The sequence below is a fragment of the Eptatretus burgeri genome, chromosome 12, assembly GCF_056783735.1.
Source record: "Eptatretus burgeri isolate ZD-2024b chromosome 12, Ebu_testis_v1, whole genome shotgun sequence".
NCBI lineage: Eukaryota > Metazoa > Chordata > Myxini > Myxiniformes > Myxinidae > Eptatretus > Eptatretus burgeri.
Window position 1 is genome coordinate 33,706,450 of NC_140972.1, and position 17,522 is coordinate 33,723,971.

General features: G+C 42.2%; 1 protein-coding gene across 5 annotated transcripts in view; it reads right to left on the reverse strand.

The window, feature by feature from the left end:
- Positions 1-6,285: 6,285 nt before the first annotated feature.
- GALK2 (galactokinase 2) overlaps positions 6,286-17,522 on the reverse strand; it is a 73,882-nt gene continuing 62,645 nt past the window's right edge. For 4 of the 5 annotated variants that reach the window (XM_085850076.1, XM_085850078.1, XM_085850080.1 and 1 more), the window contains 2 exons: positions 11,539-11,758; positions 6,286-7,623 (listed from right to left, as the gene is read on the reverse strand). In XM_085850076.1, the coding sequence (XP_085706202.1) occupies positions 7,404-7,623; positions 11,539-11,758 (440 nt within the window). In that variant the 3' untranslated portion in view covers positions 6,286-7,403. Of the gene's footprint in view, positions 7,624-11,516; positions 11,759-17,522 lie in introns of all 5 variants that reach the window. The other variant, XM_085850081.1, reaches the window with a different exon arrangement.

Below are 17,522 nucleotides of genomic sequence, written 5' to 3' on the forward strand. Positions count from 1 at the left end.
CTCCCATCTACTTTGTCAGCAATCCTCTTGAGGAAGTTCAGTCATTCAAACTCCTGCATCTCACAATGAGCCATGATCTTTCTTGGGCAAACCATATTTCAAAGTTAGCCTCCAAAGCCAGTTGCTGACTGTGCATCCCGCAGCATACAATGTCCTTCCTTGGCACACCTGAATTCCTATGTGCCGACGAGGCCTCATCCACAGCTTGATGAAGTACTGCTCTCCACTCTGGGCTGGCGCCCCTGCGTCACACCTTGCCTCACTCGACACTGTGGAAACCAAGGCTTTCAAGATCATTGGAATCTCCTGCGATGAAGCCAGGTTTATCAGGCTATCACTTTGCCATCACAGACACGTCGTGCTCTCTCTGTCTTCTACCGTTACATTTCTTGTCTTGCACCATCTGCTCTTTATAAGTTTTGTCCCTCCCTCCAGGTATATGCAGGGTACCTTCTGCTGAAGCTCCCAAAATCCCGAATCTCTGCTCACGTCAACTTATTCATTCTCCTTTTTTCACACCTGTGGAACCAACTTCCCCATTCTCTTCAATCTCATTCTTCTCTCCAAGTCTTCAAGACAGCTTTTCACTACCATCTCAATCACTCCCCATCCAAAACCATGATCTTTTCTAACGGCGTCAACCCCACACCCCTTCCTTCCAAATTTCCAGTTTTCCCTTGAGAGTTTCCTTCTGTATCCATCTTGTCCACCCGATGCATCATCCCCTACCGCTCATTCCTCCCCACGTCCATTGATTGTCCAAGTCTCCCTCTATTTTGTCCTTCAACTCTGCTGTTGGTGTTTGCCCCCTCTCTCTACTCTTCCTTTTGTTCTATTGTGTCCTGATCCGTTCAGCGTTACGGCTCTTCCACGAACCTCGGCTCTGTATCCCAAAAAATGGTTGATTCTCGGCACTGTGGGCACTGAACTTGCCCGTGATGAAGTAATGTACCACAAACCTCTGCAGCCTCGGAGAAAAGAGGTTGCACTTAGGCCACAGGGATTTGGGATCGCAATTAGAGGTCGAACTCTAGTTAAGTGGTTCATGTTTAAAGTAAACCCACAAGCTTAGCTCACCTGAAAAATGTGGTATTTAACTGGGCTTAATCACACAGTTCTCACCACATTGACATTGTTAGTTGTACGAATTGGACAGAAACACTTTTTTTTATTCTCACGAGTGGCGTAAAAGTACAATTCAATTTAGAAGTTTTGTTCAGCCGTGTTGATATTTTTTTATGATTTCAAAGGATTTTTTCAGACACACAATCTGATTTGATTTTGATGTGTCTGGAACAGACTGTTTAATAACTCAAGTTTATTCAAACAATCATTTTGGCCTCGGCGATAAAAAAAAATAAATAACAGTAAAATTACTACCAATGTAAATTTCCTTAATCTTTATTAATCTATATACTCCTTGCAACCAGAAAAGACATCTGTAAAGGGGATGTGTTGAAGTCCTGCTAAGACGAGGCCCGAAAGATGCCCTATTTTTGATTACATATGCATCATATATGTAGCATGATAATCATCTCCTCCACTGTAGGTGCGACAAGGACAAACTGATTAGATTTTGGTGAAAACCCGGATCCTTGAATTTTTAAAGTGATTCTTCATCGTTGAGAGATCGGGCCAAAAAACGATATATAGCACGATATCTCAAAAAGTTGTAGATGGATTTGGACGACACTTGTGTGTGTGACAAAGAAGAATTGATTCGATTTTGGTGAAGATCCGCATACGATAATAATTGATTTTTTAGGTGATTCTCTACCATTTGAGAGATTGGGCCAAAAACAATGTATCGTAAGATATCTCATAAAGTTGTGGACAAGTTGTGACAAAAATCGGTAAATTAGATGGTTCGGTGACGAGAACAAGTTGATTGGATTTTGGTTCAGGTCCTGATGCTGATCCGGCCTATCAGAAAGATACAAAACTTTTCGTACAGGAGTACTAAGCTGTTCTTTTCAGTCCTGCAAGTGCTACTTACGCAGACTCATCTAAGAGCAGAAGAGAATGGATGACTTTTCACAGAGCTTTACAAAGGTATTCTATGGCCCTTTGAACCATAACTATTGTAACAGACATGAGATTTGAATATTTTTTTTCCGTTCAAATAAAATATTAAAGCAGAGATTGGAAAACAAATGCATGAAACCAAATATATTACCTTGAAACATTAACAAGACAAGTTTAAAATGCTTCTTGCATCTGTGAATGATCTAAAGCATCTAAATTTGAAGATTATTGCTGATACGATGATGACTTATGTTCGTAATTGAAGAAAGCTGTTCACACGTGACTTTCAAACTACCTGATGAATCTATTTATCGTGCGGAAGCTGCCACCCAGACAGCAACCACACTTTCAAATAGCAAGTGGTGTAACCTGGTTGGTGTCAACGAAACTCCGAGACCAAACCCCTTGTGATCATCTGATCATGAATGTCACCATTGATTTTGAGAAAACATTTGACAGTGCACATAGGGAGAGCTTGTGTAGGCTGCTAATATTTTACCGGGAGAACGAAGAAAATAATTACAATCATTTGTTTGCTGTATGATGGATTTGTTTGCAGCGTTATCCGTAATGGAGACTTTTCAGCCTGGTTTGAAGTGAGAAGCGGATAAAAAACAAGGTCACCCACGCTGTTCCTGATCGTGATTGACTGGGTAATGAGACAGGTGACTGAAGGAAAAGCAGACTGGTATCGAGTGGATAAATGAAACCCAGTTGGAAGATCTTGATTTTGCTGATGACCTGTGTTTTGGTATGAGAAGGTATCGGAAGTGTACGACGATGTGAAAATAAAGACAAAAGTTATTTGTAGGAATGCAAAGAAGATAGGTTTGGAGGTGAACATAGGAGAGACAAATGCAATGAGAATAGATACTGATGATGAAAGGAATATTGTGATTGACGGAGCGGAAGTAGAGGAAGTTGATCAGTTCATTTATGGAGGATCTGTTATCGATAAATGAGGGAGTAGTGAAATTGATCAATTGAACAGAATTGCAAAAGCTCAAGCAAAGTTTAATACTTAGTCAAAGACGTGGAATTTCAGACAACGATTACTAAAAACGAGGATGAAACTATTCAATTCCAATGTCAAATCGGTGTGATTATACTGTGCAGAAACATGAAAATGAGCCAAAAAAAAAAAATGGAATGCAAACTGATGGTACTCCACCATAGATGTTTGAGAAGGATTCTAATGATTTTCTGGCCAGATAAAGTAAGAAATAAAGAAATAAAGAGGAGGGCTGGAGAAAGAGACATTGTGGCACAAGCCAAAGAACGAAGATTGCGATGGGTAGGAGATTTGATGAATAGAAGCCGTGTTTTGGACATCAGTGGGGAAAAGGAAAAGGAGGAGGCCAATAAATACATGGAGGAGAATTGTTGAAAATTAACTTCAGTTAGAAAAGGGAATTGTACTGAAGAGCACAGAGAGGATTGCTCAAGACCGAACAAGATTGGAGGAACCTCGTTGTGGCCCTATGTGCTGGAAAGTAAGTATCCAGCAGATTGTTCGATTATAATATAAGATTTGAATTCACAATAAGACGAGCAGAAGGGATTGGACATAAATCCGGAAATAAATGCACAAGTGCAGTAAACATTAAAAAAAGGATTCAAAATTATTTTATAATTATTTACATCCTCCAAAAAAAATAACCCCCTTTACTTACTAATGAGACAAACGATGAAACGTTTGCTTATTAACTGTGTGATCCATCCATTTCAAAGTAGAAAGTGGTACCACTAATTGGTAGAAGTCAGGCACATCCACTTCCCTAAAAGGTGCAGAAAACTCACAGGTAGTCTCAAGGTGCCCTTCGGGTATTTTGAGGGGAAAAGGTCTAATTTTCTGAAACCTATACACGCACTTTCCCCACTCATTGGTATGTTGTGTGCAACAGAGGTGCTGAGCCTATTGATGAGCATTTAGCAAACCCAATATGAAGACCACACATCGCTTAATATCAACCAAATTGTGTCAACATGCGCAAACATCACTTATTTTTCATTCAAAGGACAGTGCTCTGTTCAACAGCATCGATGTGCTATGGGTTCACCCATCTCGCACATTGGAGTGAAGTTGTACAGGCAGAAGTTTGAACAGAAAGCCTCGTCAGATTTTCCTGGTAACGCGCCACGGATTTGGCCAAGATGTATTGACACATTCGTCGTTCTTAACTTCTTAAGAAATGAGAACAGCACGACATCTTTACATGATCTAGACTCCAACATTCTTTTTCATGCAGGAGGGCTGCAAACATGATAAGTTAGCCTTTCTGGTCTGTGAAGTTCAGGTCAAAGAAGGAGGCTCTTCGGAATTTTGGAAGTATCCAAAATTAGCCGACACAAACCAACACCGACACTTCTACTCTCACCACCCATTAAGTCACAAGCATACAGTGATTTGGACCCTCATCACTCGAGCGGATTATATTGTTTGTGATACAAGGAACGTTTCTTACACGAAAAAACATCAGACAAGTGCTTCAAAAGTGTGGTTACCCCACATGGGCTTTTATAAAAGCTGAATGGCCTAAACAGGCACGGCGGTCCATCGCTCAAGTCAGCCAAGAAAAAAGAACTTTGGACACCATACCATATGTTGCAGACTTAACGGACAGGCTAAACTATCCTCAAGGTTTGGGATCTCCACTGCCTTCAGGACGCAAAGCACCCAACTGGTGCACATTAAGGATTACCACCCCCTTCCTCCTCAAGGAAAAGAAAAGTAACATGGTGTATGGTTTTAGATGTGATCAGGTGGACTGAAAAGATAATTATTACATCAGGTAGACACAACAGTCATTGAAAGCAAGGAAGAGTCAGCATCTTATGCCGAGCTCTGCAGGGTGTTGTATTCCAAACTCAGTGGTGTATTCTCATCTGCAGACCACCGGCCATACCTTTAGCACAAAAGACCCCCACCCCCCCCCCAAGCCCACCACTTTCCATATTTCCAGTTTTTCCTTCTTGAGAGTTTGCTACTATATTCATCTTATCCACAGCATGCATCCTCCCCTACTCCTCATTCTTCCCCATATCAGGTATTTGTACAAGCATCCCTTGATTTTGTCCCTCAACCTTGCTGTTGGTGTCTCCCCTCCCCCTCTCTTTCTTCTGGTCCTTTTGTTCTATTGTGTCCTGATCCATTCTGTACTCTAGCCTACTTCTTCCACGAGCCTTGACTTTGTATCCAAAAAAGAAGTAGTAGTAGTAGTGATATTGGACAGAGAAAGCAAGTGGTTCGAGTTAGGAGTAGAGGAATTTGAGAAAGAGTGAAGGCACCGACGCTGAACAAGAAGAGAGGTCTCTGCTTCATTATACACCATGCGTGGGACTGGGAACTTTGGGATGTTACTTGTCATGTCAGGTGAGCAGCAAAGGTCATGTGACACTCGGCAGCACTCATCACGTGACATTAGCTGCCACGTGACGCTCACGGTGGTACATAAGACTCTGAAACCATTTCCAGCTGAAGCCAATTGGGTAATCTGCGCAAAGTCACATTTTGAGTGAATTTGTTTCCGATATTATCAAATCTTTTATCAGCAGAGAAATGTTTTAAATTAAATCCCAGTAGATTGAGATTAAACATAAGAGTGGGTTGCTATCGAACGCAGGTGGAGGCATATCCATCGACGTAGATGCGTTGAATGCTATTTTCTATTTTTCATGATTTTGATGTTGGAAACGTTTGGAGCGACATTGATGTATTGATTTATAATAGCAGAATATTGAATATTACAACAAGTTTCTTTTTCACTCACTCTTACCACATCCTCCACAGTTGGCATAAGCTTGACAAACGGACCATCTCTGCTATTGCCCTGCACACTTTCATCACACCTTCTTCCTCTTTAACAACCCCTATTATTATATCCACCTTCTGCGGGAGGAGGAGGAGGTGTTATTCAGACCCAAGTCTTTCTGAAGACGACTGTCCAGGCCCGTCATTCGATTGGCAGGAATAACTTGCCCACTCTTCATGAAATACATCATGGGATCTTTACCCTCTACCAAAAAAACAGTGCTGGTAGATGGATCCTCGGGCTTACTGTCCTTCAGATAAATGGCACACACGATGATTCAAACAGGCCGAAACACCAGAGTGACAGTTTATAGCTGCATCGAGATTCAAACCCAGGCGAGACAGCTCAAAAGTGAGTGCGCACACCTCGAAGTCCAAGCTATTCTGCTGGCTTGCACATTCAACACACAAAACTCTCAAAAAAAAACAAAAAAACATGAGCACGATGCTGGTGGTTTGGTGCTAATTTAATAAAAAAAATTTAAGAAGCTTTTGTTCTCCTTCCAACAAAAAACGATTTAAAATCAAATCAACTGTTTTAAACAGCAAACAGATCATATCTATACTAATAAAAGGCAATATACAAATAAAGAACGACATGCTCTTTACTTTTGACAATGTAGTCAAATAATATTGGGTGGAACAGATTGATTGAAGAATGCTTAATTGTAGCTACAGGTCGTGCGAGTAGCAATTTGGTACAAGCAGCATCGAGCTCGTGGAAAATGGGTCAGAGTTTCTGAAAGTAGTAATTTCAGTATGCTCTGTAATCAGTTTATCTTTGCTGCTATGAAATTGCAAATCCAAGCCTTATTGTAAAAGCCTTTAATGCTGACAAGATTGTCTGAACCTACAATCACATCGATTTATTTGGCATTAAAATATTTGCTTTCGCTTTGGTTCTAACACGACACCTTTGCTGTATAAATGATAATAACCACATTATTGCACGAATCAGAGCATAGATATACCAAGTACGAGTCCTCCATTAAAGTTATTACAACAATCATTACTGTCTCACTTTCCCATGCTTTAATCTGGATTTCAATTCACCCGCAACATAATGACGTACAAAGGGCACTTTAAGGATACCATGTCGTAGAGATTTCTAATCCCGTTCTCCTGAAATCATACCGATATCCAACAGCTCTTCTACACCTGCATTGCTTGCTTATGGGAGAAAGCGCACAAGGCAGCGAGTCTCCGGCTCCCGGGGCCGATGTCTGGGGTTACATATAAGGCATCAGGTTTCATTGTGTGATCTTTCAGCGGGGGGCCTGTTTTCCCATGAACTCTGCACTGCAATAGGTGGAATTCAGGGGAGGGGTTCGTGTCTATTGTTAAATGGTAGGCATTCACACTGATATTTAATGACTGCAAAGCCAAATATGCTCAGCCAACAGCATCGCAAACTTGGTGCTGTGTTAAGGAAGTAGAAGTATCCCAGATTCAATCTAAAAAAAACAACAACAACCTTATTTTCTGAAAATTGTGGATATTTTCATATTTTTGTGAAAAATCGTTATTTATACTGCCTTTCATGTCGTGTCCTTTCACATTCAATAAATCAATTGGCAGTGGGATAATGCTTCACGATGGAAGCTCCAGCAGCAGGCTCAGTTGCAAAGAAATGCTGAGCCAGGTTGTGCATCCTCCCTGGATCAGCCTCATAGAAGCCTCTTCTCACGCTGTCCATGAAGGCAGGCAATCGTTCAGCTGGAACCAGAGACACAGTACAGCCACCCCAGCCAGCCCCTGTGAGACGTGATCCAACAGCACCGGACTTCCTGCACATGTACACACACAAACGCACACCACTAAATGGACGAGACCAAAACACTGTCTTGTGAAAGGGGTTTCGGCATATAGTATGAAGTACCCTACAAAATGGAGGGTCTGCAACAGATATAACGACTGTTAAATAACACACACACACACACACACACACACACACACACACACACACACACACACACACACACACACACACACACACACACACACACACACACACACACACACACACACACACCACCCTAAATTTAATATTATCTTTATTCCAAACCTCAAAGTAGTTGTTTACAAAAATAAAGAAAGAACCTTACGACCCCGTGCAAGTGAAAGCAAGTTTAAGCAATTCATTCATGTCCGTCTGTCCATCTGTATACGAGTTTGGCGATCATCAGTTTACGACTGAGGAAAGTTTATTAAAATCCAATTTTTATTTTGAACATGAATCAACACATGAATATAATAGGAAGACAAGTTTGTCGTTTTACCATATTTTGGCTTTGAATTAGTCCCGATCGCACAAGCGTAGAAAGGAGTGAGATAATATATTTACTCAGTATGCCTGCCTTCCATTCAAACAAAATTGAAAATCATTCCAAACAGGAAACTTAATGTTTTTCAGGATGTCATAATGGACACAAACAACAGGCACAAACAGCTGCAATGTGTTAGATATGGTGGTGTAATAGCCGTTGGATAAAAAGGTGGTAAAACCGAGAATTAACATAATTATACCCCTTTAAAATCTTTATTTAAACTTAATTATATACTTGAAGACTGTATAACACAAATCACCTTAATAATACTTCCAAGAACCATGCTACATATCGATATATAGGACATGGCTTGTTTTTCGGGGTGATGAAGAAACGGCCACAATGGGTATGGACCATCATCTCCATCAACTCGATTACATCATCTCCATCATCAACATTGCCATAACATTATTTGATCAAGTTTATCATAATTATTATTAAAGGTAAGTTTGATGATCCTAATAACTGAAGAAAATAAACTTTATTTTATGTTCTTCACACAAGAAAATAAACTTTATTTTATATTCTTAATAGCTCTTTTATTCATGAAAATAAATAGTACAAAAACAATGCACAAACACCTATATTATAAAAGCAGCCGTGTCTGTCTGTCGTCTGTCTGTCGTGCTATAACTTGAGAATGGATAAACAGATTTCAATGAAACCGACGATGGTGGATTCAGGAAATTCTCAGGAAGGTTTGTGACAAAATGGGCACCATGTGTGTCAAAACTGCAAATGTCAACTTGTGACATATCTCTCTCTCTGTCTGTCTGTCTGTCTATCGTCTGTCTGTCTGTCTGTCTGTCTGTCTGTCTGTCTGTCTGTCTGTCTGTCTGTCTGTCTCTCTCTCTCTCTCTTCCTCTCTCTTCCTCTCTCTTCCTCTCTCTTCCTCTCTCTTCCTCTCTCTTCCTCTCTCTTCCTCTCTCTTCCTCTCTCTTCCTCTCTCTTCCTCTCTCTTCCCCTCTTTTCCTCTCTCTCCCTCTCTCTTCCTCTCTCTTCCTCTCTGTTCCTCTCTCTCTCTCTCTCTCTCTCTCTCTCTCTCTCTCTCTCTCTCTCTCTCTCTCTCTCTCTCTCTCTCTCTCTCTCTCTCTCAGGCTTCTCTCTCCCCCTCCCCCTCTTAATATTGCCGTCAGTGAAGCAACAGGTGGTATTTGCTAGTGTTGATTAAAGGTACAGTTTGGACAAATTTTAAAGTTGAAGTCCCAAACTCAATTTTCTCCATTAACCCCCAAGTTTACGAATTTGCAGCTCACAGGGATTTTCAAGAATGAAACCCCCATGAACAGCAAGGCCCTCCTGTATATCCATTACTAGAACACTGCGCAGGGTATCATGTTCTACGAACCCTCTAGTTAACATGCAAGCAATTGATATATTTTCCTACTGCCTGGATAGTCAGCTTGGCCCTGCTCTTTGGGGGGGTTTCGACCCTTTGAGCACAGAACCTCTGCAAACAGTGGGTCCACAACCCTGACTGTATGTCTACATCAGTAGATCCACAACCTCAGCTGTGTCCAGATGGTCAATCAACCTGACAATCCAACCTCACTCTTCAAACTTACTATTTATAGCATTTTGTAGCCTTAATGTTAGATGCTTTCCTTCCTTACTAGAGTGTTCAACGTATTATCATATATTTATAATGTGCATCAAACATTCCACGACATAATAAGAGAAAATCATGCACACCTTACCTTGCCGATTACATGTACCGCACATTACCCAGCATGGCCATTATGCTTACCACCGAATTGAGCTGTTATTCACAGACAAAAACTGCCACTCTGATGGATTTCCCACATACTCGACTATGAAACGCAAGCACACACACGCTTCTAGCCAATTGTAATTGTTACCAATGTAGTCCATTGCGTGCAACACTAAACTGATACATTTAATTACGACTACTACTCATCCGCATGCCCAGATAAGGGGTGTAGCAACCCCTTTTGGTGGTTGACCCTTTTGCACTTCGCTCCCTTAGAACAGGGGGGACACGAGTTTAGGGCAGGAATTTAGAATTTTTGGCCGTAGTGTCAGCGATAACTTTCCCACTCTTCATGGAAGACACTGTGGGATCTTTAACATCCACCAACTAACACTGACAGACGGGACGCCCAGTTTAACGTCCATCTGGGGGACACACACTGATTGATGAATCACCATGCCTGTGAAACAATGGGACGACAGTTTTTAGCTGGGTCAGGATCAAACCCAGGTAAAACAACTTAGAGGTGAGTGTGTATCTCTCAGCCATCCTGACATTAATTTCAATGAGATAATTAAGAAAGAAAAAAAATAGTTAACGTTTACGGTAGTTATGAATATGTGAAAACGTAGTGAGCAGTTCAATATTCAGTTACAAAGAACTTTGACGATTTCTTATCAGCCGCCAGCATGATTTGTCGAAGGGGAAAATTATTTTTGAACGTCTGCAGTCAGCGTACTCTGTGTACCTGAGGGTAATGTTTTTGTTAAGCATTTATTTACAGCCTTAATCAGCCATTTTTAAACCGATAAAAATGTCAAGAGTAATTGTGGTTAAAAGCAAAACAGCAGCTTCAAGCAGTTCTGGTCATCACCAAATTATAACCATCCCGCACCATCCTCACTTCCATCTCCACAACCCCAAGCACCAGAAAATAGTTTTATGGTCCTGCAAGGGAGATACCATATTTAAACTTAAACAGCCTTTCTTGAGGAGTCTTTTTAGACTATGACCGGGTGTCTGACAGCTTGCAGGGTGGAATTCAAGCATGACAACGATGATTAAGATATTGTGGATGGAGATCTGGAATACTCATTCACCGATTTGGGAAGGGCAAAGAGACATCAGATGATGTGATCAAAAAAAAAAAAAACAAGAAAAAAAGGAGACCTTCATTAGAAGTGAAGATGAACCAAAAGTGCAAATCTGGTTATACTTAATGTCACGTCACGTGTGGATTAGATATTTGCTTTCCAGATACCTGGAATAAAAGCACGACCGAAAGAAGTTATAATAATTGCTCGTTTTGGAATGAGAATGGAAGTGCAAACTCATGAGACGGTATCATGCCTTCCCATTTTAACAACCCATCAGAGTAAATCACTGATGTGGAGAAAATGTGGTTATTTAGAACAATGATAAATTGTTCATTTGGGAGAAGGATCAAACTCGGGACTCAGGACATAACATTATCTGTGCCTTTTCGCTCTGTTTTCACAGGAGTGCCTTCCAAAGGTTACAAATCAAACTGACCATAATTTTTCTCCAAGTCAGCGGGTAAGTGTCACAAACGGTAATGAATGACTAAAAGGTTATCCTATTCTGGGTGGAATAAAAACAGATCCTTCCATTCTCCTCTCACCCCTCATCACCCTTGGCCTTACAGGCAAATGTTCACAAGCTCATCGAGTTCGCTGCAGCTGCACTCGTACAGATCGCGGCAGCTGGTGTGACTGGCATTCATCAGCTCACCCACAGGGCACAGAAAACCAATCTCCATGTCCCCTTGTCCTGTCACACTCTGGCATGCAAGGCGGAACTTGGACACCCTGTCTGCCTCGCTGAACACGTGCTTGGCTCGGTGGTAAAGCTTGAAACTTTGCACTGCAACAACAATAGTGCTGGCATTAAAGGGCAGACCACATTGTGTTTGACAGGGTGTTGGAATTGGATAAAACCACATTGTTGGTTGCAAATTATCAATCATTTCCGAGGTATGCGTGCCCCACATTGTTGGCGTGTGGCAATTTAATAAAAGGCAATGGATGCTTGACACTTGCTGAATCATAATATAAACATCGCAAGCGAATTAAAACATATTGTGGTTTGATTAAATAGTTACCACGGTAGTTTGATTTTGTTTTTTAGTTTAATATTTTTTTAGTTTAATAGTTTTTAGTTTAGAATAAATAGTTTGATTAAATGTCACTTCCACAAGCTGCAAGTGACAAGTCACTTGGGTGTGCTGTTTCCCTGTGTGCGAGCTGTACTCTGCAGTCATCACACACATGTTTTTCCTCAAACAGAGTAGAGGCTTACAGAAGAGCAAAATGACAAAGGATCAAAAGGGAAGCCAGACAATATACAACCATTCAAGTAGAATATTGGAGGAGGAAGAGGTGGGTAGAGGGAGTTGAGCTGTTGAAAGTAAAAAGAAAAAGAAAAAAAACATTGTGGGGAGGAATGAGAGATAATGCTGAGCTGCAATCTTGAAGTAGTGGAAGTGAGAGCATAACTGAACCAATTAATGTTGAGAGCTGGTTCCACAGATGGGAGAAGACAGAGACAGAGACAGAGACAGAGACAGAGACAGAGACAGAGACAGAGACAGAGACAGAGACAGAGACAGAGAGAGAGAGAGAGAGAGAGAGAGAGAGAGAGAGAGAGAGAGAGAGAGAGAGAGAGAGAGAGAGAGAGAGAGAGAGAGAGAGAGAGAGAGACATGCAGGTGAGCAGAAAGCCTGTGCTTTGGAAGCACGTTTTAACAACCCTACCCTGGCCTAATGTTGTAACGCAAATTTGGGAGCATTCTGACTTGTGAGTCAAGAGAAGAAGATTTTTGAAGAAATTTACCAAGTCGGCCACTTTGACCTACTTTAAGTCATGTGACCGGAACGAGCTTTGCGATTCCTGTTTCCAGTCAGGTATCTTGTTATACATGTACAGTATATCATTTTTGGCCCTATCTCTCAATGGTGAAAAATCACTTGAAAAACTCTCGGATCCAGATCCCGATCGTCACCAAAATCTAATAATTAAGTCCTTGTCACACAGCCAAGCTCTCCACCAAATTTCGTCCAAATCCGTCCACAGCTTTTTGAGCTATTTTGTTCACAAACAAACAAAAAACAGACAGACAGACAGACAGACAGGGGTGAAAACAACATAACTTCCATCCACCTTCAGTGGGCAGAGGTTTTCATCCAACTTTCATACCGCTGGGCTTGTTTTAACGACACAGCAGGTTTGGTGACACAAATAGTCAACAAACTTGAAAATAAAAGGATGAATGCCATTTTGAAGATGGGAATATAAGGTGCAACTTCACAGAACTGTGCCATGTCACCCACTACTCTCATTAGTGTCACATTTTTGTGATACTCTGCCATTCATAAGAATATAATGCTTGAATAACAACAACTTTGCCACACTTTCAGCTATACCTACACAGTACGGTTACATGAAACGACCCAATAATTAATTTTTTTTTCTTCAAACTGATCATCCCATGGTATGTAACCACTCGCAATCAGTAGAATAGTGTGCTTATTCCAGCCTTTGGACAATGGTTATCAATTTTTTCTTTTCTTTTTTACACATTCAAATAGAATGACTATACTATGGAAAGCAAAGTGCAAAATTTGGTTGATAATCCAGCAAGTTTGTAGAGCGACGGTCGAATCGAAGCTTAACAAATCAATGCAACCATTTAAAGCTGTACATTTTGGAAGATGTCAACATTCAACACATCATGCAAGAATAACATGTATATACATATATATATATATATATATATTGTTGCGGAATTCGCGCCCGCCGGCGTGCTGACGGCCACGTAACTCGAATCGCGGCACGTCGCCCACCGGACGGACAATCCAGTCGTGACCCTCTCGGACTAACGCCGGGAACCAGTCACGGGTGGACCTTTCGGTCTCACCGCGATCGAGCCAATCAGCCCCCGCGTGGGATAGCGTTGCTCGCCAAATTCGACCTACCTAAGTACCCACGCGGAGGGTAGACCGGGCGATCGCACCTCGCCGCAGGTCGACTTCGGACACGGGCCACTTAAGCGACCCGTTCCGTACTATCAGAATAACCGAGCGGTGTTATCGTCGACCTCGACGGTTCGATGAATTATCGGGCGTATTCAGCCCACTACCAACCCTTTACGTGAAGCAAGATGAGGATTCAATGGGAGAAAAAGACGAAGCGAAGCGGGAGAACAGTTCAATAATAAAGCACATTTATTCGCGGCACACGGGAAGCACACATATTCAATTCCACCAAAAGCACACAAAAAAAAGAAAACACAATTCCATTTACACAAAAAGCAAATATAAAAGCGAAGACAATGCAGAGCTAATACCGACTACCGAGCACACGGCAACACTTATACAATTCTACTTCACAGACGGCACCGACAACACATACCCAAAACCAAGGAAAAGAACATCCCCAAGAATGAGGCGGGCCTGAGGCCGAGACCGGGTCGCGCCTACCCATCTGGTGATGAGACGCGGAGCGGCGATGGCGCCTCCCTCCGCGGGCCTCGCGGACAGTGTCTGGCAGGGGGTGGGAAAGGGGCCCCCTTGGTCGCACTATCTCAGCGCGGGGGGAAACAGGAGGGGGTTGCTGATGCTCGGGGTATAGAGGATCTTTATTATCCCTGGTGTGCGTCTCCACCTCGGCCAGGTCGCGCTGCCGGCCTCCCTCGGGCGTGCAGCTCCCGGCACCGACGCGAGCACCCCCTCGTCTGCCTTCGCCGCTGCCGCCTCTCCGCCTCTGGACTCTCCGACTCTGGACTCTTCTTTGGACTCTCCTCGTTGGACTCTCTTCAGCTTCTCCAGCTACTGCAGGCTTCGGGCTCCAGACTTCCACACCGCTCTGACTGACGAACACGGTCCTTTTATCCCCCGTAGCTTCGCCTTTGACCCCTCCCTTTGACCTTTCACCTCGCTCCCCATTGGCCCGAGAAAAAGTGGGCGTGAAGGCTTTTTGATCCACAAATTTGCATATATCGATCGTCCTGGAGGCGGGGCCAAATCGCCCCTCGCTCACCGATTGGACGGCAAAAAGTGGGCGTGTGTCGTTTTTGATCCGTTTTTGAAGCACAAAATCCGTGATTTTGTACACGCTGTTCGACGCGCGCTCTGCACGAGTCCAACACCGGTACCCACAGCGGGGCAAGAACGGTGGCGATTCTACGGTTGCGAGGTGTGACGTGAAGGTCGTGGCGGTTGTGGTGAAGCGGCATTGTGGTTGGTGGTTGATGTTGTGGTTGTGGTGGTAATCATGGCGGTTGGTCCAAAATAAAGATAGTAAAAGAAAAACGGCTATCCTGAAGAGTCGCAGCACGCATAAATGACATGTATTCCCACTAGACAACGGGTTTGGGCCTAACTACACATGCACTTGCCGAGATACCTCACCTAAGGGACCTGAATGGTGGTTTGCGAATTTGGTAACCACAACACTATATATATATATATATATATATATATATATATATATATATATATATATATATATATATATATATATATATATATATATATATATATATTCATCTAAAGTACAAGAGTTTTATAATTATGGAGCAAAAGTAATGAAAACATTTCATACAATGCAAGATAAAACGAGAGCGAAGTCGACGGTGCGCCACCGCAGATTCCCACTCTTCCCAACATAAAGCAAAGTTGAAAGATGGCAAAAAGCTCCACCAAGAATGACCCAATATCAAATTTTGAGGTTATTGTTCCCCCCCCTCCCATTTTGACCCCTGTGACCCCCAGTCGCCACCCCCTGGGGAATGAGCCAGGGATCAAAGCCCAAAAATCCATTTATATTTCATGTGTTCCCCAACAATGATTGCATATGCAAAGTTACATTTCATGCATTGCTATTGCACCTTCTTGACATGTGGTGATCATAACTACCAAGTTTGGTGAATTTCTGCCCAACCATTTCGTTTAGGAAAAGATGGATGGACAGACAGATAGATGGAGCCGATTATAATATCCCTTCGTTTTTTTCAAAAAGGTGTGGGGATAACAAATTGGAAGGGAGGAGGGTTAAAGGTGAGGTGAGGACGAGTCTGTCCAACGAGTCTGAATTATCAAATACCAAATGGTAATCTGTATAACACGATATTCATTGCAGGTAAAAGGTTCCTCTTTGTATTTATTTCGAGAGCAATCTCAGACTTGCACAAGAGCTTGACAACATCGCATGAAAGACAAGGACACCAAATAAGGACACATTGACATAAATTACAAGGATGTAAGTAGACAATGTACACATCAGTATTTTGTTGGGGATTTGAACCTGGGATCCAAGCATCATGATGAGCTATGTGCTCCAATGCACCAATATGTGCTCTAACCACGACACCACTTACCAGACTCAGTTGTTTTGTGGTTGGAGTGTCTGCTCTGAGTCTGGGAGGTTCGCGGTTCAAATCTGGGCACTGTCATTCCAAAGACTTTAAAAATGGTACGTGCTGCTTCCTTGCTCGACGCTCAGCATTTAAAAAGGATAGAGCACAGACAAACAAACAAAAGTTGGTAATAATAGTGCAGGATTCGATGGACCAAATGGCCTCCTCCTGCACCAAAGTTCCTTGCAAGGGAAGTCATATTATTATCCCCATGCTTTTTGAAAAAATAAACGGGGGAATATTGTAATCGGTTCCGTCCATCCGTCTGTCCGTCTGTCTGTCTGTCCATCCATTACACTACCTCCTCCTAAACCGTTATGCACATTACACTACCACGAAACTTGGTAGTTATGATCACCACGTGGCAAGAAGGTGTGAGAGCAGTATCATTGTGCCCTGCCCCCTGTGATGGGATCAAAAGGTCAAATACCAAAATATGCAATTATGGGCACATTTTCAAACATTGTTTTGGTGAAACTTTGTAGTGTACAAATGCAATCAACATTGGAGGACGCATGAAATATGAAAAGAGTTTTTGGATTTGATGCCCAATTCATGCTGCAGGGGTGGGGACAGGGTGATGGGGGTCAAATTTGTTTTAACTCCAAATTTGATATTGGGTCATTCCTGGTGGGAATCTTTGCCATCTTTCAACTTTGCTTTAGGTGGGAAGTGTGGGGATTTGTGATGGTGTGCCATCAACTTCACTCTAGTTGTTGTTGTTATTATTATTATTATTATTATTATTATTATTATTATTTTGGTGGGCAGAGGTTATATTTTCACCCTTGTTTGTCTGTCAAAGAGTTGTGGATGGATTCAATGAAACTTTGTAGATGAGTTGGTGAAGGTGACAAGAACAAGCTGATTAGATTTTTAGGTCGAGATCCAGATGCAGCCGATGAGTTGGCGACAAAACGCAAGCTGTTCAGCCTGGTGGAGGTATGCGCTCTTCCGAGTGCCATTCTAGTTATTATTTCTAGCAGAGTACCCGCCCTATGGGCGATCTTGTTCCAAGCATGCAACACGTTCTTCTGACACATACCATTATTTGGGCGGTGTTTAGGCAACTGACAGCTATGTGTAGGCAAAATAAATAAATAACCAATGAAGTTATGTGCATGAAGCAAAAACATACCTACTGCTACAATTCAAAACACCTCACTGCACTGGAAAACGTGGGGACAGGGATACTGTACTGTGAAGGGTGGAG